Raw genomic sequence first — 23983 nt, 5'->3', positions numbered from 1 at the left:
GTTGCACCAGCATGGCTGCATCGATGCCGTGCTATGCTTTCCTTACAGACACAGCATTTCAAATGTTTCAGTCGAGTTTCAGTGCGTACTTTTCTCTGTTTCTAAAGTAAAAGGGGAGAGGGTTGGCTCTGCCTGGGCAGGGGGCAGTGTTCGTGCTCAAGGAGAGCCCATACCCCTGGTGGGCAACACCACCACACCATGCTGCACAGACAGCAGCGGTTATATCCTACCAGTTGGAGGATGGGGCACACCCTCCCCTGCCCCAGCAGGTCACCAACCACAGCGACCGCGAGGAGCCCTGAGCGCTGCTCCAGGGATTTCTCGCCCCTTGCTTGGAGCAGGAGGACAGGGGGCACCTGTTTCGGAGCGACCACACTGCTTAGGGAGCTCGGTGGGGGGTCCTTGCTGTATATATCAATGGAGAGCAACCTACACTGCTTGAGGGAATTCGCACCACCATCGGGGGCTGCAGCACTAGCAGAAGGGGGCCTCGGGCGTGCAGGCACTGATCTGTGCCTGCAGGGCGGTGCACAGTGCCTGGGGATGCACGCTCGAGAGGGGCTCCACAGTGCCCGGGGGTGCATGCACCATGCTGCATCGCAGCTGCACTTCCTGGAGGTACACGTCTACTGCCCGAGGTAGGGGACATGCACAAACCACAGTTCTGGGAGGGAGAGTCCAACTGTGCCCAAGAGTGCGTGCAACGCTTGCGGCTGCTCCACGAGGGTGACGCCGCGCCGACATGCCCCTCCCGGGAGTACATCTGTGCTGCTCGGGGGAAGGGCGGGGGGTGCTTCTGGGGAGGCCCACACCATATGGAGGTACATGCATCAGGATCGGGGGTTCACCTGTTCTCCTCAACGGGGGATCCTGGGGGGAATGGGGTGGTGTCCGCACACCTCCTGGGGGTACACCGACATCGCCCGAGACGGGGACACCCTCCCCGCAGCGCCCGGGGACAGAGCCCCGCCCGCTCCCTCCCGTCCCCCTTAAGCAGCGGACGGGGCGGGCCGCCACCGTAAGGCAGCCACTCCCCCAGCAGGCCTGGCCCGGCCCGGCCCGGCGCGGGTTGCCATGACAAGCATTTTCTCCCGCTAGCTCCGCAGCCGCCGCCGCCCTCCTTATGGCCGCCCGCAGGGGCTCCGCCGACAGCCGGGACGGGGTGCCACGCCGGTGAGTGCGGGACCGTGGCGGGACGTGGGAAGTGCTGGTTCCCGAAGTGTCCCCGCGGATGGGGCGGGCGGAGGCGGCGGTGCTGCCCTCGAGGTTACGTTGGAGTGGGGGGTGGGGGGCGCGGAAGGAGCGCGCGGCTTTCGCCCTTCCCAACGCCGCAGCTGCTGCGGGGTCGTCTGTGGGGGGGGGGGGGGCGTCGGTTGCGAGGAACGCCCGGGGTCGGTGCAGCAGGTGGGAGGGAGCGGGGGGAGCTGGGGGCGCCTTCTACCGTCGGAATTTGGGGAACAGGGCGACCACGCGCAACCCTCATATTCGAGTGGATGGCGGAGAGCGGAGCGTGGAGGTGGGAGATGTGCGTGACACTGTGGGTCTGTGCGAACTTGGTGGGGTGTTTGGTGAGGAGGGAAGAGCGCTCCGGCTCTAACCATCGCCCGCCACTTGTTGCTGCCTTTGGGGAAAGGGAGTGTGTGTGTGGGGGGGGTGCTGCCGCCGCATTCCCGCGTGGCAGAACAGCCTCGGGGGGGCGGGCACAGCTCGTGGATGCGGCCGAAGGGAAGGACAGAGCAGCGCGGACTGCGGGGGGGGGGGGGGAGAGGGAGGGAGGGAATGCCTTGCGGCAGCCCGAAAGCAGCGCCGGGAGGTGCCGCAGGGGCGGCTCCCCCTCACCCCGGGGCAGGAGCCGCTCCCCGCCTGCGGCGGCGCCGGATGGGGCGGGGGCTGCGAGCGCGGTCCGGGCCGTGGGGCTGCGCGGCCCCCCTCTTCCTGGTCGTTCTGGATGCGGGCGGGAAGGGAGCAGTGGAAGGGACAATGGGTTATTGTCCTCTTATCTCCGGAGTCCTGAGGGCGGGGGGGAACGCTTCGCTTGCAGACCTGTTTGCGCCGCGGGGCGGGGACGCCTCTCTGCATTATCCCCGGCCCCAAACGGGTGCGGCGCTCCCGGTAACCGCTCCCGCGAGGCGGGCACGCGATGGCTGCACGGCTGTAGCCGCTGCGCTCAACGTGAGCGCTGAAACGCACCTGGATCGTTAAACAGTAAGCGGGAGGGGCTGACACCCTTGCCTCTCCCCGCTCCCGGTCCGGCGCAGTCCCTGCGGTGACCGTCCCCGTGTGCTGCCCCACGGGTGCAGCTTCCCCCGAGCCGCCCACCGCTGTGCGGTGCTCTGTGCTGAGCATCTTCGTACCCGCTTGTGCGGCGCTCCGGACCTGGGGTGAGCAGCTGCAGGGAGGGACCGCTGTGCTCTGCCATTGTGCGGCAGAAAGCACCGGGGTGGAGCCGTGTGTGCGAGGAATTCCCCCTTCCCTAGGGCCTTCCCGGCTGCTGCTGTGCACTAGAGCTGCGTGTGCCCTTTCAGCCTCCCTTGGTTCCCTGCATTCTTCCTGATAGTATCTCTTTTTTTTTTTCCAATCTATACATATATAAGTATATCTGCGTGTGTGTATATATATAATTTACGTTCCCCTCGTTTAGCCATGAACATGCTTTGCTTGCAGCATTATCACCATCTGTTGCAGGAGTGCTGTGAGCAACCTGTGATGATATGCTGCCCTGTGCTGCAGGCACCACTGCTGCTGGCTGCTCCCCTTCTGCAACTCTGCTCTGGGCCCCCCCCAGCCAGGGTCCCTCCCTCCTGTGTTCTGCAGGTCGCTGCTGCTCTCTAAGCCCCGTGGAAGCTGCTCTGCTCAGCACGGTCAGAGCGATGGATGCAGGTCCATAGGGATGGTTGCTGCAGTTGCAGTGAGGTGATGCTGCCTTGCAAATTCCTCTGCTTTATCAGAGATTTCTGGGGTTGGATCCCAGAGATGCAGCATGAGCACAGGATGCTGCTGCCTGATGGCTAGGTGAGGTGCAAGGAGGCAGTGACGTAGCTTCTGTTGTACAGGTGGAGAACTAGTTTGTGTAAGGGGAAATAAATAGGTCTGGGTGAGCAGGGAGACAGGGCCCATCCATCTTTCCTCTCACCAAGATGATGAGGACCTGTCCTGTGCCTCTGGTGTTGTGGTGATGGGGTTGCTGCTGGCATAAGAAGCTCTGAGCTTTGGGCTTAAGTAGGAGAAGAGTGGGACACCTTCCCTCTGCATCCCTGCTCAGGGGATTGGTGTGCGCAGAACTCCCGCAGCAAGGAGGAGTTGCAGGGAGCCACTGGTGCGGAGCTCCTAGCTCCTTGTTCCTGATGTGGGGCTGTGCTAGAGCTTCTTGAGCTGCTGAGACATCCCACTTTGATGTTTTAATGGGTTGCTTTTGGCTTTAATGCAGAAGGATAATAGAGTTTCCATAATCTTATAAATCCTACTCCTATATTTGTTGATTAGAAAAGAGGGAGGGAAGGGGGAAAAAAAAGAAGGAAATGCTTGGGATGTGTGGAGAGCATGACACACTGCTGGTGTGTCACCCACCTGTGTCACTCACCGGGGTGGGACTCCATCACTGAGCTCACTGAATAAAGGCTGTGTGGCATCCACCTGCCCTGGGGAGCTGCTGAGCTTCTGCTGCAGGAGGCTGAGATGTGGGTTTTGGGCAGGGATGGGATGTGGGGCAGGAACATCCCTGTTGCACATGCAGAGAGATACAGGCACCCTGGTGTGGTGTGCGGGACATGGAGGCTGAGCATGAGGTTTGGCTGTGGTTTCTGCTGATGGGGAAACTTTTCCTTCCGTGGCAGGGATGAGTCGGCAGTGGGCTGGGAACCAGCGGAGCTCCAGCATCTGTGGGCTGACAGTGTGGAAATCTGTCCCTTTATTATTTTTAATTCCTAAAGCGTGCGTATTCCCACCTACTGAAGCAATTGGGATGCGGCAAGCAGCAGGCAGAAGCCCTACCCGGAACAGTTTGTCCAGCAGGGAGGCGGGATCCGAGCCTGCTCCCTCCCTCAAGTGTCATGGTATTGCCCTGCTTCCATCCCGGCAGCTCTGCCACCTCCTGGGCTGCTGCTGTCCCCTCTGATGCAGAAAGGTCAGCGCTGTGTGGCACCAGGAGCTGAGAGTGCACTGGAGCCCTGTGGTTCTGGTCCTGACCCCAGCATCCTCTTCCTCCTCCATGGGCAGTGGAAGGCTCTGTGCTGATCTGCACTGAAGATGGCTGGGAGCTGAGAAAATCCATTCAGAACCATTCTGACTGGGAACTGACAACAAGACTCCAGCTCTTCCCGGGTTAAAAATAAGCTGGGGGGATGGGGGGAGGGCGGCAGTGGGATGGTTTGGCCCTGCTGGGGGGTCTGGCTGGGGTTCACTATGACCTTTGCTCTTTGAACGCTGGATCCGCTGGTCAGATTTACAACTCCAGGCTCAGATTTCAGGCAGGTGTTTGATCTTCAGCACAGTTTCCTGTGATGGTTGTTGGGGACCCCAGGCTTTGTCGTCCATTCCCATCTTCTCCTGGCTTTCACCTGGTGCTCATGTGTGGCTTTCCATTTGCTCCCTCTGAAATGCTGATGTCCCATCCCAGCCCTCCTGCAGGCTGAGTGCTGCTCCTGCTGATGATCTCCCTCTTTCCATCTCCTTGCAAGCTGCTCAGGAGTTACCCTGGATTGCCAGAGTGCTTCATCTGCTTTATTCCAAGCAGATGTTGGGCTGTGCCTCACTGATGGTTTCAGCTGGTGGTGGAAAAGCTGCTCTGGTGCTTATGCCATCTATCAGGCTGTCACCACTGTGGGCAGTGGGATACAAGGACAGGCATGGGGATGGCTCAGTTCCTGAGCACCTGATGGTTTGCATACTCTGTCCTGGGTGTCTTCATGCAGATGTGGCTCGGAGTCAGTGCTGGGAGTTCTGTGGGACTGCTGATCCTCCCCCACATTGCATAGACTGTCCCTGTGACCCAAAGCTGCCACGTCCCAAACTATGCTGCAAGCTATGGAGATGTCCAGCTGTGCTCTGCAGGGTGATGGTGCCAGCTTATTTTTAGATGTCAGGACTCAGCTTGGCTAAATGATGTCTTCTGAGTTTTGTTTGATGGAGGAGGGGTGAGGTATTGTTTTTTCCCAAATGACAAATTGCTTGTAATGGTGATCCCAGTGGGACCAGGCAAAAGCAAAGGGGGGGGCAAAGCAGCTGACTGCTCCAGCAGCATTGCCTTGTTGGAGAGCACTGGACTGTGCAAACTGTAGGGAATCCTGCCCCATCGTTCTGCCTGTTCCCATGTGCTTGGGATGCACTGTGCCCCCAGGTGTTAACTCATCCAGGCATCCCATGCACCAGGTTGGAGGTGAGGGCAGAAGGCATCCCCTTGTTTCTCCTCTATGCAGCATCTTCCCATTCCTCTGTAGGGCAGCAGCTGGGAGCCCATCTGCATGCAGAGAGGCAGTGGGGGGGGGGGGTCAAAGATGCCTTGTGCATCGCAGTACGGAGCTGCCTGCTTTGTTCCAGGCAGCTCTGTGCCTGCTGCTGCAGCATTCTCCTGCCTTCTTACTGCTCTCCCTGGGTCAGAGCCCTCTGATATGAGTGTCTGTGGGGGTGGGTCTGGTGGGTGCAGAGCTGTCACCTTGCGTGACCCTGTGATCACAGTGTGGTGCTTGGTTGCTGGATCTGAGCTAGCAGGGGCACAGCTTGCCAGGGCACTTTGAGGCACAGATATGTGGGTTTGTTCCCTGCTCAGCCCACAGCTGGGCAGGGGATGCAGGAGGAGTGGGTGCCCCGAGACAACAGTTTCCCATTCTTTGCTGCAGTTTTGCTCCAGTGGCTCTTATACTCGCACAGGATTTTAAGACCCCGAGATGTGCGTACATGCAACAAGCAGCCCTGCGTGTTATCCTGAGCTGGGGTGGGCTGCTCCTTCCCTGCCCCTCCCATGGCCCAGCTGGCTCTCTTTCTGGTGTGTGCTTTCCAGGCTCTGATCTGCCTTTAGCTGCCACTCTGCCTTGCTGTGATCTCTCAATGCTATCACAGAGCTTTGCTCCGCTAAGGGTCTAATTTGGCGCCTGAGCTGCAGCCTTTCTTCCCTCATATAAATATTGCCTTTCGGTCTTCTGCATCTCTCCTTCTCTCTCTCATTCCCTTTAATTAGACTTCTTACTGCATGGAACAGTTTGCAGTTATATATGGAAAACAGCCTACACTTTCCCAGGAGCGGGGCATGTTGGGAAGGGAAGCGGCAGGCGACTGGGGAGCGGTGTGTTTTTCCTCTTGCTGCTGTCAGCTTTGCTTTTTAACTCTTCGGGGCAGGGAGGGGGGCTTGCAGCCCCCCCTCAGGTTTATTTTTCTTCTCCAAATTGCCTCTGTCTGCTTGGAGCCTAGAATGGAAAAGCACAGATGTCTTTCCATGTTCCCAGTGCTGGAGGTCCCCTGTGCTGGGATGCTCTCCATATTCTGGGGGATGCTCTGATCATCTCGTTGTGTCCACCAGGTGCTGTGTTCCCCTGCCTCAGTTCCCCTTGTTGTCACTGAGAGGGATTTTTTTTTTAACTGTGGCTATTTTATTTCTTGTGTGCGCTTTCTCTCTTTGCCGAGGATGTAGGCAGAAGTGTTGCCTTGTGCTGGCACAGGTTAGTGCTGCAGTGTCGCCCCGTTGGGCTCAGCCCTCCCAATCCGGGTGCTGTGGGACCCCTCCTGGGTGCCCATCTGTGAGTGGTGCGGTGGTCACAACACTGCTGCATATCCATCAGCTCACAGGAGGAAGTGGCGGGGCCTGTTTTAAACCCCTGGGGATGTTCAGGGTAGGAATCCCCTGTCCTTGTGTAATACTGCTAAAAATACCATGGCTGTGCCCATGTGGCTCTGGCTGATCGCGCTCCTTCTCTGGGCGTTGTTTTGCCTGCAAGACGCACTCGTGCTCTGCAGGTCGGTGCCTGCCTGCTGCTTCTTGTGTTATTTTAAGCGATGTTAGCCTGCTCAGTGTGCAGGGCAGTGGTGGGTCTGCCTTAGTTTCCCCAGCAGTTCAGGGGAGCAGTGCTGTCTTGGGATGTTGCTGTGTTGCTTTCAGGGCTGTGTGCAGGGAGTACAAGGGAAATGCAATGTGGAGAACTCTGCTTTCTGAGCACTGCTGCAGTTGGAGTCTGAACCTCAGTGGTGTCAGAGCTGTCCGCCTCTTGCCACCAGGGAACTGCCCAGCAGATGGGTCTGGATGGGCAAAAAGCTACTGGAGTGAAGGGTTGCCCAACAGGCAGCCAGCTGGTGCCATATCCCTGCTTGTGGTGCTGGAGCAGGAGGAACCTGTTTCCTAGTGCTGAGTGGGAGGGAGAAGCAGAGGACAAAGGTTGTCCTGCCCTGTCCCTGTTCCTATGGGGCTGTGGAGCCTGGGGGTCCCAGCACTGTAGAAGATGCTGCCACATGCTGGTGCATGAGGGGCTGCTTTGTGTGTGCTTCTGTGTTCTTCCACCAACCCTGCTGCCTGTGATACCTTGTAAAGTACAAAAGAAACAAGAGGAGCTCGGGTGATTTAGTGCAGGCACCAGGAGAGAAATACCAAGGCCTTAGATGGAAACATTCCCCTTGACAGCTCGCCTAGAGACTCCCTCATTTTTCTTTTTTTCCACCCCCCTGACATTCTTCTGCTCTGTGTCCTGCAGCTGCGGGGAACCCCAGTGGCATGGGCAGGTTCCTGAGCCCCCAGCACAGGGTTCCTGGTCCCACTGTGCTACACAGATGTGCTGTGCAAGAGCCCTGCTCTGTTCACAGTGGATTCTGGGAAGCTGTGTGGTGGTGTCTGAGTGTGGTGCACGCTGCTGCGGTGCGTCTACTGCTCTCCTGCCTCTTCCTTGGTCTTTAGCAAGAGCTAATTGCTGCCTTGGGCGTGTGGAAAAAGCAGTTTTCCTACCTCAGTTAACAAGAGGCAGTATGGGCACGAAGTGAGTGGCAGCAGTGTTAATTAGTGGGCTGCTGGCAGCTGCCAGCTCCCTGCAGAGCGATGTGCAAGGCAAAACTGCCCTTCATCCATACTCGTACTTTCACCTTGGTGCTGCTGTCCCCTGCTTCCTTCTTCCCCTACAGTGGGAAGAGGAAGAGGGGGATATGCAGTGATGTAGTGCTGTGGACACAGGCTGCTGCTGCTGTGCCTGCTAGTGCCATGGTCACACAGTGTGTGTCCCTCTGTGGGGTGGCTGTATGGCTGCTGCTTGTCTTCCATCCCCCCTGGTGTGGGTAGTGTGGGTTTGTTGATGGGGATGCAGTTGGCTATGTCTCATTCTGGGCTGCTTCAGGTGTGGGAGAAGAGTGGGGCTCCATGCTAGCAGCTGGTGGCTCCAGCAGCAGTGCCACAGGGGTGCAGCAGGGTGACAGCTCTGAGAGCTGCAAGCCCTGCCCTGTTCTTGCAGGGTGGTATGTGCTGGGCATTCCAGGTAGGAGCTGCTCAGAGCTCCTCCTGACCCTGCAGCTTGTGTTCCTGGGTGGCTACAGCCTTTTGCTGGTGGAATTGCTGTGCTGCAGTGGCAGTCTCCCTGTGTGTGGAGGCTGCTGCTCAGCTGTGCTGCTGGGCTGGCTGCTTTCTGCTGAAGACCCCCCCACCCCCCGTGCCATGCTCAGTGCCCTCTCTCGCAAGCTGAAATTTGGGAGATTCTTCCTCCCAACTGCGAAGGAAAAAGGGCACTTGCAAACTTGTCAGAGTCTACACTGGACTTTGGCTCTTGCATTTTGCTGTATGCCAGAGCTGTCCCCATGCACATGCCCCTGCTCCCCACGTGTCCAGTGGCTGTCAGTAGTACTCAGGGATTTCCCCATGCAGAAACGCTGTGTGGCACCATCACCTCCCTGGGGCTCTGGCAGCCTACATCGAGGCAGCCCCAAAGTGGGTAGTGAAGGCAGCAGAGTGGGGGGCAGAGGTGAGGCGATGACTTGCTGTGGGTGATGTTGCTTTGAGAGCTGTGTACTAACCCTATGGAGCATGTGGCTTGCAGCTGTGAGCTGCAAACTGCTTCTGTGCTGATTTTTTGATTATTATTATTTTTCGCATGGGTTAAGACATCCTTGGGCTGTCTGGATGTCCCGGCACAGGAAGTGTTAAGCATGGCAAAGGGCAGGCATCCCATGGGTGTTGCTGGGAACTAGGAGCAGAGCTGCTGCCATCTGCACATTGCAGTTTGGTGAGTGTGCAGGGAGGGGCCTGGGGCTCCCTGACTCCTGGGATGGGGGGATTAGAGACCATGTTTTTGAGGCATGGATCTCCTGCCTGCAGCACTGTCCCTGCTGAAGGGCTGCAGCCTGGAGGAGCTGTCCCCCCTCCCCTCTCTTTACAGTGGATGTGGCTCTGTGAGGTCTGTGCTGGGGGGAGCATTCCACTCTCTCCTTGGATGTTTTTTTCTCTTTTTTCCTCTTTTCTCCCCATTTAGCAATGTAAATAATCTCTGTCGTGGCTCGACATTTGACTTTTCCATTACAACCTCCAGGAACAGTATTTCTAGCCCCTGTCACTGAAGCTGGGGAGGGGATGACCGTCAGTGAGGCTGGGACACAGCAGCTGCAGGGACTGTGGAGTGGGTTGGGGGTGAGGAACTCCATGAGTGGGGCTGAGGTCTGCTCAGGAGGCTGCATCCTGCATGCTTCAACTGTGGCTCGTTCCCCTTGCTGTGGTTGGGAGATGTTCAGGGCTTTCTCCTACAGAATACCGGAGGATGCTGAGCCAGAGTGCTGATTTCCCCACCTGTCATAGCTGAAGGAACAGCTGCGCTGGGCTGGCTGCTGGGTGCAGCACTTGGCTGGCAGGCTGCTTTCTGTCTGCCCTTTCCAGGCATGCTGAGCACAAGTGGGGAGGGTTAGCCTTAAAGCACAGTGGGAGGACATGGGAAGCACTGCTGATGCTGTCCCAGGAGCACATGGTGGCATCCTGCAGCAAGGGAATGGGGATCTCCATGCAGGTCTGTATCCTTGATGTGTGCTTGTAGGGTGATGTAGGGTGAATACCCCGAATAAATAGTACCCAAACAATATAATGAGGATGGACAGTATTTTTTTGGGCAGATTATCCAGATGGCATAAAGACACCTGACAGAAGGGCTCACCTGTCACCGAAGGTCGAGTTTCACCTGGAACTCCACACAGGAGGGATCTCCAACAAGAGATCCTTCCCCAGAGGTGATCAGCCATTAAATGGGGTCTGGGAGAGGTGGAGCCAGACTCCACCCCTTCTGGTCACACAGGTACATTGCCTTCACCTGTGCTCCTGCAGCTGACTCAGTGCTTGCAGCAGGTGATCAATCAGTGGTTCAGGCCGTGATTCAACAGTTCCCATACAGTGCTGCAGCAGCCACAGGCTGCGTTGCAACTGCTGCTGGCATTGCAAGCAGAGCTCTGGTGCCTTGGCATGAGAGTGCCTGGGGAAGTGTCCTGCTACAGTGCCATGCAGCTGTTTTTCACTCCAGCTTGGCTTTGCATCCTTGGGGAAGAAGCAGTGAGCCCTGGATGCTTGCACTTCTTGTGCCACAGAGAGGCTGTGTGCTTGTGGGGCTGTTCCCACCTCTGGTGCCTGTGGGTAGGGTCTGCATCACGCTGCCTGCTTTCCTGTCCCCACATCTGATAGCAGATGGGCTCCTGCCCTTGTGCTGGTGGCTGCTTTCTGACTGGTGCTATTGCTGTGTGCTGAGGCTGTGCTAGCGTAGGCGTGTGGCTGCTCTCCTGGCCAGGACGGAGGTGTAATGCAGCCGCTTATTATTCTGGGCAGGTTTGTCTGCAGCACTGCATTGGCTCCACGACTGCCTCCTCCCTGCTGCCTGCATGCTTGCTCCCTTGGCTCGGTGTCCTTCCTGCCACCATTGTCTGGTCTGGGGAGATTGCTCGGGAGGTGACACAGTACCACTGGTCTGGGCTCCCCAGCTGTGTTCTCCCACCGGTGCTTTGCTCTCTTGCTTTGCAGGGTGCAGGCATCCAGTGCCTTGCTCTCCAGCAGAGGAGACCATCGGACAGCACTCCTTCGTCTCCAGTGCCTGGAGGCTCTGGAAACTCATTGCAGAGGACAGGCAGCCCTGATTGGTGCTGGAGTCATTAGGAACTCACTAGGTTGTTGGCATCTGGGAAGCCCTAGTGCCGGCCAGGTCCTCCTTTCATCCTGACTGATGGAGAGAGTCCATGGGGCCAGTGCTGCTGCCAGAACAGAGCACCCTTGGGCCCCTTTGGGGGGTAATTACAGGCTAGGCACTGTGGTATGAATTAGCTGTCTTTCCTTTACTCTCAGCCGTGGGGTGCTGGTGCTTCAGTTCTTGTCCTGCTTTGTGGGTGCAGAGGGCAGAGCCACGGCACCTGTGCAGCAGTTATGTCCCTGCACAGCCTTCCTGCAAATGGGACCTTCCTGTGGTGTGGCATTGCAGGTTGGTTGGTGCCTGCTGGTAGCTCTGCAGCTGCCAGGGCAGGGGTTGGGGCCAGGCCATGAGGCAGAAGGAGAGGGCTGCTTTCTGTGGGTCCTACTGCCTTGGGAGGTACTGAACTGCTGTGACTGGGCTCAGTTTGGTGTGAGGATGGTGTTGAGATGTCTAGGGCTGCTCTGGCACCTGCTTGATGGATTTGCTAAGGGCTGGGCAAGTCTGTGTGCTTGCTCTGAGTGTTTTTTCCCTCCACTGGACTTCAGTTGCATGATCTGAGCCTTTGGGTGCTCAGTGGCTATACCTCTTTTGTTACTCCTCTTTAAAAGGAAGCTTTATTGTTCTTCACAGAGCCTCTCCTGCAGGTTGGGGTTACGGTTAGCATCCCTTTAGCTGTGTCACTGAGCAGGGGAGCAGAGCCTGAGGGGACCTTTTTGGGGGAGAAGGCCCTTCTTTCATTCTTCTGGCCCTTGCTGTGCTGCCATTCCACTCCATGTCCTAGGCTACTGTCAGCATTGCTCCTTCCTGCTCCTGATGCCAGGGGAGGGGATGCTCTGCCCTAGGAGAGGTTGCTGCCTAAAGCAGGTCTGGTGTTCTCCCCTTGCTTTGGGACTGAGTCATCATCTGTCCAGCAGTGTTCTGGGGCTTTGAGAGATGCCCCTAATGTGCAAGTGTCTGTGTTGGAGAGATGGGTGAGTTTCTGTTGTATCCTGGCAAATCTTTGTAGCAATCAGAAGCCATCTTGGTGCTGTGAGCCCCCTTCTGTTGGATACCTGGGGATGCTTTCTGTACCTGCTGTGACCAGGCGCTCCTGCCCAGGGACTGCAGTGTGGGGAGGAAACAGCTGCTTTCTGCTGCTGAGATGTATTTTTAAACCCAGCTCAGTGGGAGCGCATTCTGGGATGCCCAGCTGCAGGCTGAGCAGAGAACCACCTGGCTGCCCTTTCTGCTACCAGCTCTATTTAACGCAGGGTTAAAGCTGGACCCTGATGTTCTGCAGGGATTGGTGAGCCTGTGGGGCCAGTACATGTCTCCAGACCCCACCACCTCCTACTTCCATCCACCATCCCTGCAGCGTGTTTCTTCTCAGCTCTCCCCATGACCATCTCATTTTGCTGTCCTTTTCTGCAGCTCCAGTTGCTGTGGTATCCAGGGAGTCCTCCTCCAGCAGGAGATGCACGCTGGCCGTTGCTAGGGTTGCCTCTGCAGTAACATGCACATCCTGTTTACACCTTCATCCGGAGGACTTGGGCTTGGCTAGAGGTACCGCTACACCCACCCCTCCTCAAGGGACAGGGACATCTGTGGGGCTGCCCCCCGCTCCTCTCAAAAGCAAGACCTTGTGGCCGTGTCCTTAGTGAGATGACGAACAACGTGGCTGACCATCACCCTGGGAACTCAGTTGCTGAAGGCAACCATGAGGGGGATTTCGGTTGCTCCATGGTGGAGCTCAGGAATCTCATGGAGCTGCGAAGTGCCGAGGCGGTTGCCCGGATCAATGACTCTTATGGTGGTGTACAGACCGTCTGCAAGAGGCTGAAGACGTCACCGGTTGAAGGTAAGCACTTACTTGTCGAGATGGGACGTGACTGGAGTTCAAGTCAGAGAGCTCCCAAGCCGCCAGCATGGTGCTGCTGCTCACACAAGTGCTGGCAGAGCTTCAGGTGTGGTCTCATTGCACTGTCCATCTGCCATGAGCTTTGTGGGATGTGGTCTATTGAAGAATTAAGCTGTAGGGGCTGAAGCTTCTCTCCCTGCCCTCCTGCTTCCCCACTCATGGCACTGGCCTTGCAGCTGCTCGGTGATTCACAGTGAGGCTGTGTGGGGTGTCAGCTGTTCTTGCGGTGTGAGACCCAAAGCACGAATGGGGTGGGGAGATGTGCTGCCTTCTGCTGATATAGGACTTCTCAAGCATTCACAGGAAGCTGGGAATGTGGATGAGTTGTTCTGAGTGCCATAGGGCAGAGTGTGATGGTGGGTTTGGTTCTGTCTGGCTGCTGGGAAGGTGTGGTGAAAGAATGTCACAGGAGTGTCACCTCGCCTCATGGTGTGGGGTGATGTTTTTGGGCCCCGTGTGGTGCTGCGGCCCTGGTATGGGATGGCTTTGAGCCTTTTCCATAGTTTTGAAAGGGGCATGGAGGGAGGAATGCCCTGCTTGCAGCACTGAGGGCTTTGGGAGTGATGTGGGCAGGATGTGGCCCTGTGGTGTGGGATGAGTGTGCGGTCTGCCGGTGCTGCGAGCTGGGTTAGCATGTTTCCCAGCTGTGAGCTGGACCGGGAAGGGGAGACAATCCCAGGATGTCATTAGAGAAGAAGGGGAGTCCCAGTGGAAATACCAAGTTCACATCACAAAACAATGTGTTTTGGCTGTGCCAAAAGGTGAGTGTGCTTGGGGGAGGGGAGGGTAGGAAGTGAACCCAGAGGTCTCTGCCTTGGAGCTTGCATAAGGAATGGGCACTGCTTGATCGTGAGGGCTGCTTCCAGGCCTGAGCCCCTGCCTCCGTACAAGGCTGTTGGTTGTGTTCACTTCACTGTATTCTGTACCTCAAGTATATTCTTCCATCTCTCGCTTGTCCTACTGAGCTTGGAGAGGGAAGGAAGGTGATTTCCTATGAGCTAAGGTTGTAGGAAGAGCCCTGCTGTCTGATTGTTCCTGCCTGAGTGGGGTGCTCAGTTCTGGCTGTGCTGAGTCTCCAGCTTGGAGGCCTTTTCTCTGTCCATTGCCCTGAGACGTGTCAGCAGACCCTTCACAAGTCCAGTGTGGGCTTGTGGGTGGGCTGCTCCCTTTCTTTCCATGCAGGGCAGTGGCTTTGTCAGCCCAATTCCTGCTGACAGGCATCCGGAGTCAGGCAGCGGTGGGGGAAAGGGAGCTGGACAGGAGCATGGCTGAGTTACCAATCAGAGTATCTCTTGCTGGATGTCAGCAAACACTGCCTGACACACTGTGCTTGTAGCAGCTCCTGCCTCCTTCTGGCCCACACCCCAAGGCCATGCAGCAAGGAGCCTGCTTTTGGGAGTCTCCTGGTGGGGAGGATGGCTCTGCTGCTTTCTTCCTGTTCTGCAGAGGTATCCTGTCTTAGAGGACCACAATCTGAAAGCTGGTGGGATTGTAGTAGAAGCCTTTGCGGAGGTGGAAGGGGTCAGATGGGGAGGGTCCACTTTAGTCTCAAAGCACAAAGTGATGCCTCTCCTCTGAGCAGGGGCAGTATGGGGCTTTTGTCCTTCTGCTGTGATTTGTGGCTGTGCTGGGGGTGGCTGAGCTGCCCACTGTGCACCTGGCACAAATGAAATAAAATGTACAGATGGACTCATCCCCATCCCACCAGAAGGATGGGGGACAGCTCCTGGAGGTGGTGGAGGATGCTAATGCAGATAGGTTTGGAAGAGCCACGTGCATGCTCTCTTGGCCCCACAGCCCTCCAGCTCTGACACTGCTGTGAGTCAAGTGTGGCTTAGTGAGATTTTCCATCTCTACTGCTGCATGGGCAGGGCTGGGTGAGGCTGCGGGGCTGAGAGATTCCTCTCTGAGTGCTGGGTGGGAATGCAGGGTTAGTCATGGGGAAGAAGGGGTGTGTGTGGGCAGGCATATAGAACTCCTCTTGCTGCTCCCTCCACTGGGTACAGCAGGGCTGGGTGTTACAGCTGTGTGCCCACTGAATTTTGAGAGCTGGCAGCAGCCCTGGGGTGTGCTTAAGGTGGAGAGCGTGAAGCTGGGTGTAAGGAAGGGCTTGCTCCCACTTTGTCCTGAAGCTGCTCCCCCCACTGTTCCCCTGGAGCTGGAAGGGCTCAGGTGGCTCTGGGTGCTGCTCCCAGTGCTGGATTTACTGTTAATGTGATGCAGTGTGTAAACAAGCTGGCCAGTACCAACTAGCATGGCTCTGTGCTGTGCTTGGGATCTGCTCTCATAGCTGGAGGGCGTGTGGCATCTGTACTGCTGTGTGGTCACATCTCGCTCTGTCCCCTCCCCAGGTCTGTCTGGGAACCCGTCTGACCTGGAGAAGAGGAGGCAGGTGTTCGGCCAGAACTTCATTCCTCCCAAGAAAGCCAAGACGTTCCTGCAATTAGTGTGGGAGGCACTCCAGGACGTCACCCTGATCATATTGGAAATAGCAGCCATAATCTCCCTGGGGCTGTCGTTCTACCATCCGCCGGGTGGCGACAATGAATGTGAGTTCTGGATTCCCCCCTGTGTGGAGGGACAAAATCAGGGGACCCATGGGGTAAGCTGCAGTGCCTTTGGGCTGTCCTGCTTCTGCTCAGCCTTGATGTGGTGACTTCTTCCCACCCATCCATAATGGAGGGATGGGCACTGATGGGTGTGTGGGTGCAGTGTCACTGCAGCCTTGCTCACGGCTGCTCCTTGCTGGTCCTCATGGATGCTCACACCAGGGGTCTGATGGCCACTGTTGGGTGATGCTTTGTGATTTGGAGCACAGTGGAATGAGGCTGACTGCCTATGAGTGCCTCCCCCAGATCGCAGAGTCACCGAATCACAGGGGCTGGAAGAGACCTTTAAAGATCATTCAGTCTAACCCCCCTACCAAAGCAGGTTCTTTTCAATGGGTTGGGAGCAGCCTCTCTGGGCAGCCTGTTCCAGTGTTCATTAACTCTGACAGTAAAGAAGTTGTACCTTGCATTAGTTTGGAATTTCCTGTACTCCAGTTTGTCTGTTTCCCCTTCTTCTGCTGCTTGTCACCAGACCCCATCAACTTGACTCTCACACTTTAGGTATTTATGTGATGAGATGCCCCCTCAGCCTTCTCTCCTCCAGGCTGAGCAACTCCAGGGCTCTTAGCCTTTCCTCCTGCAGGAGATGCTCTGGGCCTTTTAAAATCATCTTTGTCACCCTCCATTGGGCTCTCTCTAGCAGTTCCCTCTGTGCCTGGACTAGGAGCACGACACGGCACAGTGCTCCAGATGTGGTCTCCCCACATCGAGATGTGACAGCCACTCCCCCAGATTTCCATGCTCTGTGTGGTGTGGCCCAGGATACCACTGGCTGTCTTGGCCACCAGAGCATGCCGTGGGCTCATGGTCACCCTGTTGGCCCCCAGAACCCCCAGATCCTTCTCTCAAGAGCTCCTTTCCAGCCACTCAGCTCTGGCAGATCTGGCAGTGCTCCTCACAGCTGTGAGAATGCCCCATGGTAGCTGAGCCATGCCATAGGGCAGTTCCTTTTTTCCCCCTCTGTACAATGTGTTCTCCTCTCTGGTGGCAGTGTGCGGGCAGTCGTCAGGTGGTGTGGAGGATGAGGGCGAGGCACAGGCTGGCTGGATCGAGGGGGCGGCCATCTTGTTTTCAGTCATCATCGTGGTGCTGGTGACCGCCTTCAATGACTGGAGCAAAGAGAAGCAATTCCGTGGCCTCCAGAGCCGCATCGAGCAAGAGCAGAAGTTCACAGTGATCCGCAGAGGGCAGGTGATCCAGATCCCTGTGGCAGAGATCGTGGTGGGAGATATTGCACAGATCAAGTATGGTGAGTGCAGTGAGGGTGGCCTGATTTCCCCCCCCACAGCATGTGGAGGTTGGGACCGATGGGATGGAGCTTTGCAGCTTCAGCAGGATGATTGGAACTGAAGTCAGCGTGTGGCTCTGAGCTGCTCCAGCACTGGCCATGTCCTTGTTGCAGATCATGTCCCTAGCAAGGGGTGATCTCAGTGCAGCCCTTGTGCAAAGCAAGGCCCTGCTCCTTGCTCACCCAGTGCTTGTTCCCTGCAGCTCCCATCAGGAATGAGGGTTTTCCTGTGGGGTGCTGACTTTCACCTGGAGCTTTCTTCTGCCTCTATAGTTGTATGTTCCTGGAGTGGTTTGGATGCACTGAGGCTTTTCTGATTCATTAAAAGCAAACATGGCGCAATGCCTGATGGAGTGAAAGGCCTCAAAACTAATGCCTGTATGCATAAATGAACTGTTGGAGATCAGTGCTTAATCCCCAGCCCTTAATTCTCTAAATTGGGATAAATTTCTTGAGCACTGTTGCCAATAGAGTTCATGCTTGGGTGCACCAGACAGGGATGCTGCAGCTGGATGGATTAGGACCAGTGCTTCTCTGTGCTCCTCTCCTAGGTGACCTCTTGCCAGCAGATGGCATCCTGATCCAAGGGAATGACCTGAAAATAGATGAGAGCTCACTGACTGGAGAGTCTGACCAAGTGAAAAAATCACTTGATAAAGATCCCATGCTGCTGTCAGGTGAGGCTGCTCTTCCATTTAAGTCCCAGAGCTGCTAGTGTGGCATTTAGAATTGCTGAATTGATCAGGATGCGATCCTGAGCATCTCTTTGCTGCTAGGTTGTGGCTTCCAGCCCTGGAGCAGCTCTGTACCATGAGAGATGTGGGGATGGCAGCAGGGCCTTTGCCCGCAGCCCCGTGTTGCAGGGGCTGCTGTGGTGGCTGCTGAGGCTGCAGATATCCCAGAGAGGAAACCTTAACTGACATGAGGTTTTAGGGGTGGCGGGGGTCCCGTGCTGTGTCCTTTCTCACCATGCCTTCCTGCTGTACCAGGTACCCATGTAATGGAGGGCTCTGGACGGATGGTGGTGACTGCAGTGGGAATCAACTCCCAGACAGGAATTATCTTCACTCTGTTGGGGGCGGGAGAAGGGGATGAGGAAAAGAAGGTGAAGAAAGGTAAGGAGATCTCCTAAACCTGCTTCTTCCCACCTGTTGCCTTTCTCCCTTCCCTCGGAAGCATCTGCCAGTATGTGACAAGTCCTATCTACAGCAATGGGATATGGTTATGCATTAGTGCATGTGACGCAGACAGGTATGGTGTGCTCTCAGAGCAGCGTGGGTTGTGCTGCAACAGAACAGCCCTTTGTGCACTCACATCTCTGCTTTCCAGCTTGTTTTGGTCACAGCTCCACCTCTCTTGTCCAGCCAGCTGCAGCCTGCAGTTGAAGGCTGGGTGGGAGTCACGAACTGGAGGAGAATGGGACTGGGGGCGATACTGTGCAGTGCTTTGTAGGGAGCACGTCATCCACTCTGTGGTGGAAGGGTGAGTTCTGGCTGCCTGCAGGATGCCAGCAACCCATTCTGCGCTGTCAGGACTTGGCTGAAGATTTCTGTTGGCATCTCAGTTGCCTGGGCCATGAGGACGGGAAGTGGGCATGGAGGGACCTGTGCCTGGTAGGTGAGGAAAAGGAGAGCAGACAGCTGAGATGTCCCTGATCGTGCTGGAATGTGAATGCTTTCCTGCCTCAGCTCTGCCCTCTTGCTGCCCCATGCCAGTGCTTCTTGATCACAAAGGATCCCAAGCTTGTGTCAGTGTGATCCAGGCTGGGGCAGCTGAGGAGATGGGATCACGAAGAAAGAAAGTTGTTGGAGGTAACAGCAGTGTGCTTGAGATCCAGGCTTGATGTTGTCCTTGTCAGGCTACGTTGCTTGATCCCACAGCAAACCTAGCTATGTGTCCAGTGCAGGGACCTTGCAGACCTCAATTTGGGAGTAAAAGTTGGGAAAGGGAGTGCTTCCCTGACTCATTTCTTGCTGTGCTGCTGGGGAGGAAAAGAGAGAGGGAGAAACCAGGTCTCTGGTGTATAAACAGCTTTATCATGTGCTGCTCGTTTAGATAACAGCAGCCTTGCTCTTCCCATATTACGGAGGCCCATTGTGATCCCAAAATGAGGACCTTGCCTGCTGCAGACCTGGGGGTAGTGCTCTGCCCCGTGTAGTGCTGCCCATTGTTGGGGAAGATGAGTGTGAATTATCTCATGCTGTGTGGAGATCAGGTTCTGCTGGTGGCTTCTCCTTATTGGTCTGAGATGCCCTGGCAGCCTGCAGAGTTCTAGTGGGGTTTATAGGGGGTGCTTTGCAGTCGGGTGTGTCTGAAGTGGTGGGTTGAGGGTGCTGGGAGCTCCAGCCCCTTGCCACGCTGGGGTTCAGGATCACCTCTGGCAGGTGAGATGAGCTGTCTAGGGTCCCCACATTCAATGCCCAATAGCGGTGAGTCTGCAGCACAGGTGCTGCTGGAGCAGTGTGTGCAGCCCCTTGGTGGAGGGCTAACCCTTCCCATTCCTCCGTCTGCTCCGTGTGCTCAGCCCTGCACCCTTTCTCTCTTTGAACAGGTAAAAAAACCGGAGCCCCTGAAAATCGAAACAAAGGTAACTAGTCTCTCCATCCTTTGAATCAGCACCACACTAACTACCAAACATTCCTCCTTCCTTCTTCTCATGAGTCTGTGCTCTTTGCTGCTCTGGTGGGACTCTCATCTCATTGTCCTGGGAGAGGGTGCAGTGGTCCCACTGCTCCAGCACAATGGGATCAATGCCCTGTGGCCTCTGCCTGGGACAAAAAAGACTTTGTGCAGGGAGGACAGACCCCTTCCTGGCAGAGCATCCCTTGGTGCAAAGCATGTCCCTATGGATATGACCTGGTGGCTCTGAGGCATTTGTGCTGCTCCTGCAGGGTGTGTGTCTGGGCATCGTGGGGCCCTCCCTCCCTGTCCCTCATTCTGCTTTCTTTCCTGTCAGATGCATCTGGGTGCTTGTTTTGTCTGTGTTTTTGTAACTGTGGAAGTGTCAGGGCAGCTTGGGGCTGTCTCTGACCATTGACCAGTGGCTGTGAGGAAGGGATGGGTCCTGGAGCCTTTGGGTTGGGCCTGCTGCTCCCTTTGCTCCACTGTCCCTCTGCACGCCTCCCAGCTGGGCTGGGACCTTCAGCTGAGGGAGGCCACGGAGCTCAGCTATGGAAGCCTGGCTTTCTCAGGTCCTAAAAGTGTAATGGACAGTTTGGGGCTGGGACTGTGTGAGCTGGTTCACTCCTCTTCCAGCTCCATTGGAATGCCTAACTGGTCCCCCTCCATCTCAATCCTTCCAGCGTTCCTGTGTGAAATGGATTCCTTCCCCAGAAAGGCTTTAGAGAGGGCATTAAACCATGGAAGGAAGAGGGGTGCAGAGAAGAGAGAAGCCCTCTCTCAGCTTGACACACCATGTTGCAGCTGGGGTGGGGTCTGCTGGTGCTCTTGGAGCTGCTTTGGGGCAAACCCAGCGAGCTCCTCTTCTGCTGCAGGGTGTGAGGCTGCTGTGAAGAGGTTGGAGACATCCTGCCTGTGCCCGGCAGCCAGGCCAGGGATCTCTGGCAGCACCACTGTGACCTGTAGCCAGCATCAGCCCCAGGACTCTTCCTGCCCTGCTAGGGCATGGGTCGATGAGGCAACAGGGCTCTGGGACGAGAGGTTTCCATGTGCACGGATGTGTGTGTCATGGAGAATGGTTTGTGCTCTGGGTTTTTTCTCTCTCCCACCACCATATTTTTCAGTGGTTTCCTTCAGGTCTCCCTGGTCTCTCTCCTACTCACACGTGGTGTCTTATTTTGCCCTGGGGCTGTAGCTAAAACTCAGGATGGTGTGGCCTTAGAGATCCAGCCGCTGAAGAGCCAAGAAGGGGTGGAAAATGAGGAGAAGGAGAAGAAGAAGGTGAAGGTACCCAAGAAGGAGAAGTCTGTACTACAAGGGAAGCTGACGCGTCTGGCAGTCCAGATTGGGAAGGCAGGTGAGCCATCACCCTGGAGTTCTTGCTGGAAGTGGTACAGTGGGAGGGGGCTGTTTGCTGCCTGCCATCCCTCTGTCCCCTCACCTGTTGCTTGGCATCTTTTTCTAGGGCTGATCATGTCGGCCATCACAGTGATCATCTTGGTGCTCTACTTTGTCATTGACACCTTTGGGGTGCAGGGTCGGCCCTGGCTGGCAGAGTGCACCCCCATCTATATCCAGTACTTCGTCAAGTTCTTCATCATTGGTGTCACTGTGCTGGTGGTGGCTGTGCCCGAAGGGCTCCCATTGGCGGTCACCATCTCCCTGGCCTACTCAGTGAAGGTGAGACCAGTAGGGAGGTGCATGGGAACTGTTGAATCTCACAGCCTGAACCACTGATCACCTGAGGCAAGCACTGAGTCAGCTGTGGGAGCACAGGTGAAGGCAATGTACCTGTGTGACCATAAGGGGTGGGGTCTGGCTTCACCTCTCCCAGACCCCATTTAAGGGCTGACCAGCACTGGGGAAGGATCTCTTTCTGGAGATCACTCCTTTGAAGTTTCCTATCATGAGCCTAGGACATGGGTGAGCATTTTTTCCCTTTATTTTGGCTGTCTCTTTTCCATCACAGTGATCTAACTGTACCATCTATAAAACGTCTTGGCTATAATACCATTTGGTATTATTCATTGTGTTAACCTCATGCCTCACAGGAGGTGACAGGTATGGAGAAGTATGATGGGGGAGTTCAGGCTTTTGGTTTTAACTTTGCTGATCGTGCTACAGAAAATGATGAAGGACAACAACCTTGTAAGACACTTGGATGCTTGTGAGACCATGGGTAATGCCACCGCCATCTGTTCAGACAAGACCGGCACACTCACTATGAACCGAATGACTGTGGTGCAGGCCTATGTGGGGGATACCCACTACCGCCAGATCCCTGACCCCGAAGCCATCCTGCCCAAGGTCCTGGACCTCATTGTCAATGGCGTTGCCATCAACTCTGCCTACACATCCAAGATCCTGGTGAGTTTGCTCTTTGCAGTTGCAGCCTTATGGCTGTATTGATGGCCACCACTGGCCATCAGTACTACTTCTGTCCCGCTGTGTCCTGCAGTGCCCAGGTTTGACATTGCTTTTCCTTTTCCCTTCTCCTCCAGCCACCAGAGAAGGAAGGAGGGCTTCCCCGACAAGTGGGGAACAAGACAGAGTGTGCCTTGCTGGGCTTTGTGCTGGACCTGAAGCAGGATTATCAGGCTGTGCGGAACGAGGTGCCAGAGGAGAAGCTGTACAAGGTGTACACCTTCAATTCGGTGCGCAAGTCCATGAGCACAGTGCTCAAGAACAGTGATAACAGCTTCCGCATGTACAGCAAGGGAGCCTCTGAGATCATCCTCCGCAAGTAATTGTCCCCCTATGCTCTTCTGGACCCTCTCTGCAGCCCACCTGCCCCATGGACTTCAAGCTCTCAATGCAGCGTTGAGCTGTTCTAGGGGGCTGCAGGGTGAAGGGTGCCCAGCACTTAGGGAGGGGGGAAGGAAAGGGTGAGAGCATCAGGATATGCTGCCCCCTAGGTTAGGGGTACCGTGTGAGAGGGTTGTGCTTATTTTCCAGATGGGAAGACTGAGTGATGGAAGGAATGGGGATTGCTGAGCAGGCAGTGTGCCGCAGGCAGTGTGCCACAGGCAGTCTCCCTTACCTTTTTGTCCTGGTTCTGTGTTAGGTGCACCAAGATCCTGGACAAGAATGGTGACCCCCGGGTGTTCAAAGTGAAGGATCGGGATGAGATGGTGAAGAAGGTGATTGAGCCCATGGCATGCCATGGGCTGCGGACCATCTGCCTGGCCTTCCGTGACTTCCCTGCTGACACTGAGCCCGACTGGGACAGTGAGAATGAGATCCTGTCTGATCTGACCTGTATCGCTGTGGTGGGAATAGAGGACCCTGTGAGGCCAGAGGTACTGTGACCCCTGTGTGACCCTGACAGCCCCTGACGCAGCCCTGCTCCTAGTCCAGGAGTCTCTCTTCCTGATTCTTAATGGCATGAGCCCCTTACAAAAGCATGAGCGTCTCCTGTGCATCTGTTCCCAAAGTGCCCCATGCTATTGTGTCCTGGCATTGCGCTTCCATGCACAGGTAGAAGGACCTGGTGGCAGCCTGCTTCCACTCAGACCCCCCTCTGAGGGGGGAGGGCTCCAGGGCTCTTTGCATGAGTCTGACTGGCTCCATGTGCAGTCGCTAGGTGCAGGGAGGCACCGGGCAGGAGTGATGAGAATGCTGGAGAGGGCAGGACTGACCAGCTGGTTTCCTCACCTTGCAGTTCGCTGCCCCTGTTCCCCTCTGCCATGGGGTGCCAGACCGGCATCTGACCTAACACAATCAGCCTTCTGCTACCTGTCTCTTAACTGCATTTTGGAGTTTGCCCCTATGTTTCTGCCTTTCTTGCATCTTTTCCTTATTAGATGTTCAAGTATCTGGGTTTGGGAATTGTATTACGCGTGTCCTGTCTTCACTGACTCTGGAGGTCATGATTCAATTTGTGAATTTCTCACCAGTGTCCTCTTGCCCCACCACTCTGTAATAGATAAATCCATTTATACAACAACATGCTGCAAGAACAGCTCAGGGTTGGGGTGGGCAAAATGCTCCTGTTTGAGTGGATTGCCTGGCTGTGCCTAATGGTCAGGTGAAGGCAATGAGGTTCCCTTCCCTTGGGGCAGGGGTTGGGGGGCTGCTCTGAACAAGGCTGCGAGGGCAGGAGCAGGAGGATTCTCCATCCCTCAGGGATAAGGGGATGAGCTGGTTCTGGGTGGTACTTGTTGGTTCAGCATCTTGTCCCACACCTGAGCCATGGATGGATGTAGATGGCTCATGGCCCCACTGAGACCATTGCCTGAGCGTTCTGTCATCCCCAGGTGCCAGATGCCATCTTGAAGTGTCAGCGTGCAGGCATCACTGTCCGCATGGTGACTGGGGACAACATCAACACCGCCCGTGCCATTGCCACCAAGTGTGGCATCCTGCTGCCTGGAGAGGACTTCCTGTGCTTGGAGGGGAAGGAGTTTAACAGGCTCATCCGCAATGAGAAGGGCGAGGTGGGTGATCAGCCCTGCTGTGG

General features: G+C 56.0%; 1 protein-coding gene across 7 annotated transcripts in view; it reads left to right on the top strand.

Annotated features, from left to right (window-relative positions):
• The first annotated feature begins 1068 nt into the window (after positions 1-1068).
• The window catches only part of LOC136051030 (plasma membrane calcium-transporting ATPase 4-like), a 34617-nt gene continuing 11702 nt past the window's right edge, over positions 1069-23983 (top strand). For 2 of the 7 annotated variants that reach the window (XM_065740234.1, XM_065740233.1), the window contains exons 1-13: positions 1071-1173; positions 12522-12948; positions 15360-15557; positions 16609-16866; positions 17457-17582; positions 17895-18020; positions 19457-19492; positions 20720-20881; positions 20990-21204; positions 21649-21891; positions 22026-22267; positions 22589-22823; positions 23781-23960. In XM_065740234.1, coding sequence (XP_065596306.1) covers positions 12753-12948; positions 15360-15557; positions 16609-16866; positions 17457-17582; positions 17895-18020; positions 19457-19492; positions 20720-20881; positions 20990-21204; positions 21649-21891; positions 22026-22267; positions 22589-22823; positions 23781-23960 — 2217 coding nt within the window. In that variant the 5' untranslated portion in view covers positions 1071-1173; positions 12522-12752. Of the gene's footprint in view, positions 1174-12521; positions 12949-15359; positions 15558-16608; positions 16867-17456; positions 17583-17894; positions 18021-19456; positions 19493-20719; positions 20882-20989; positions 21205-21648; positions 21892-22025; positions 22268-22588; positions 22824-23780; positions 23961-23983 lie in introns of all 7 variants that reach the window. The other 5 variants (XM_065740229.1, XM_065740236.1, XM_065740231.1 and 2 more) reach the window with 4 other exon arrangements.

This window comes from Cyrtonyx montezumae, unplaced genomic scaffold, assembly GCF_038088225.1.
Source record: "Cyrtonyx montezumae isolate F1298 unplaced genomic scaffold, pur_monq_1.0 scaffold_26, whole genome shotgun sequence".
Lineage (NCBI taxonomy): Eukaryota > Metazoa > Chordata > Aves > Galliformes > Odontophoridae > Cyrtonyx > Cyrtonyx montezumae.
Note: the sequence above shows the minus strand (reverse complement) of the source record. Positions and strands in the feature narration are given on the sequence as shown.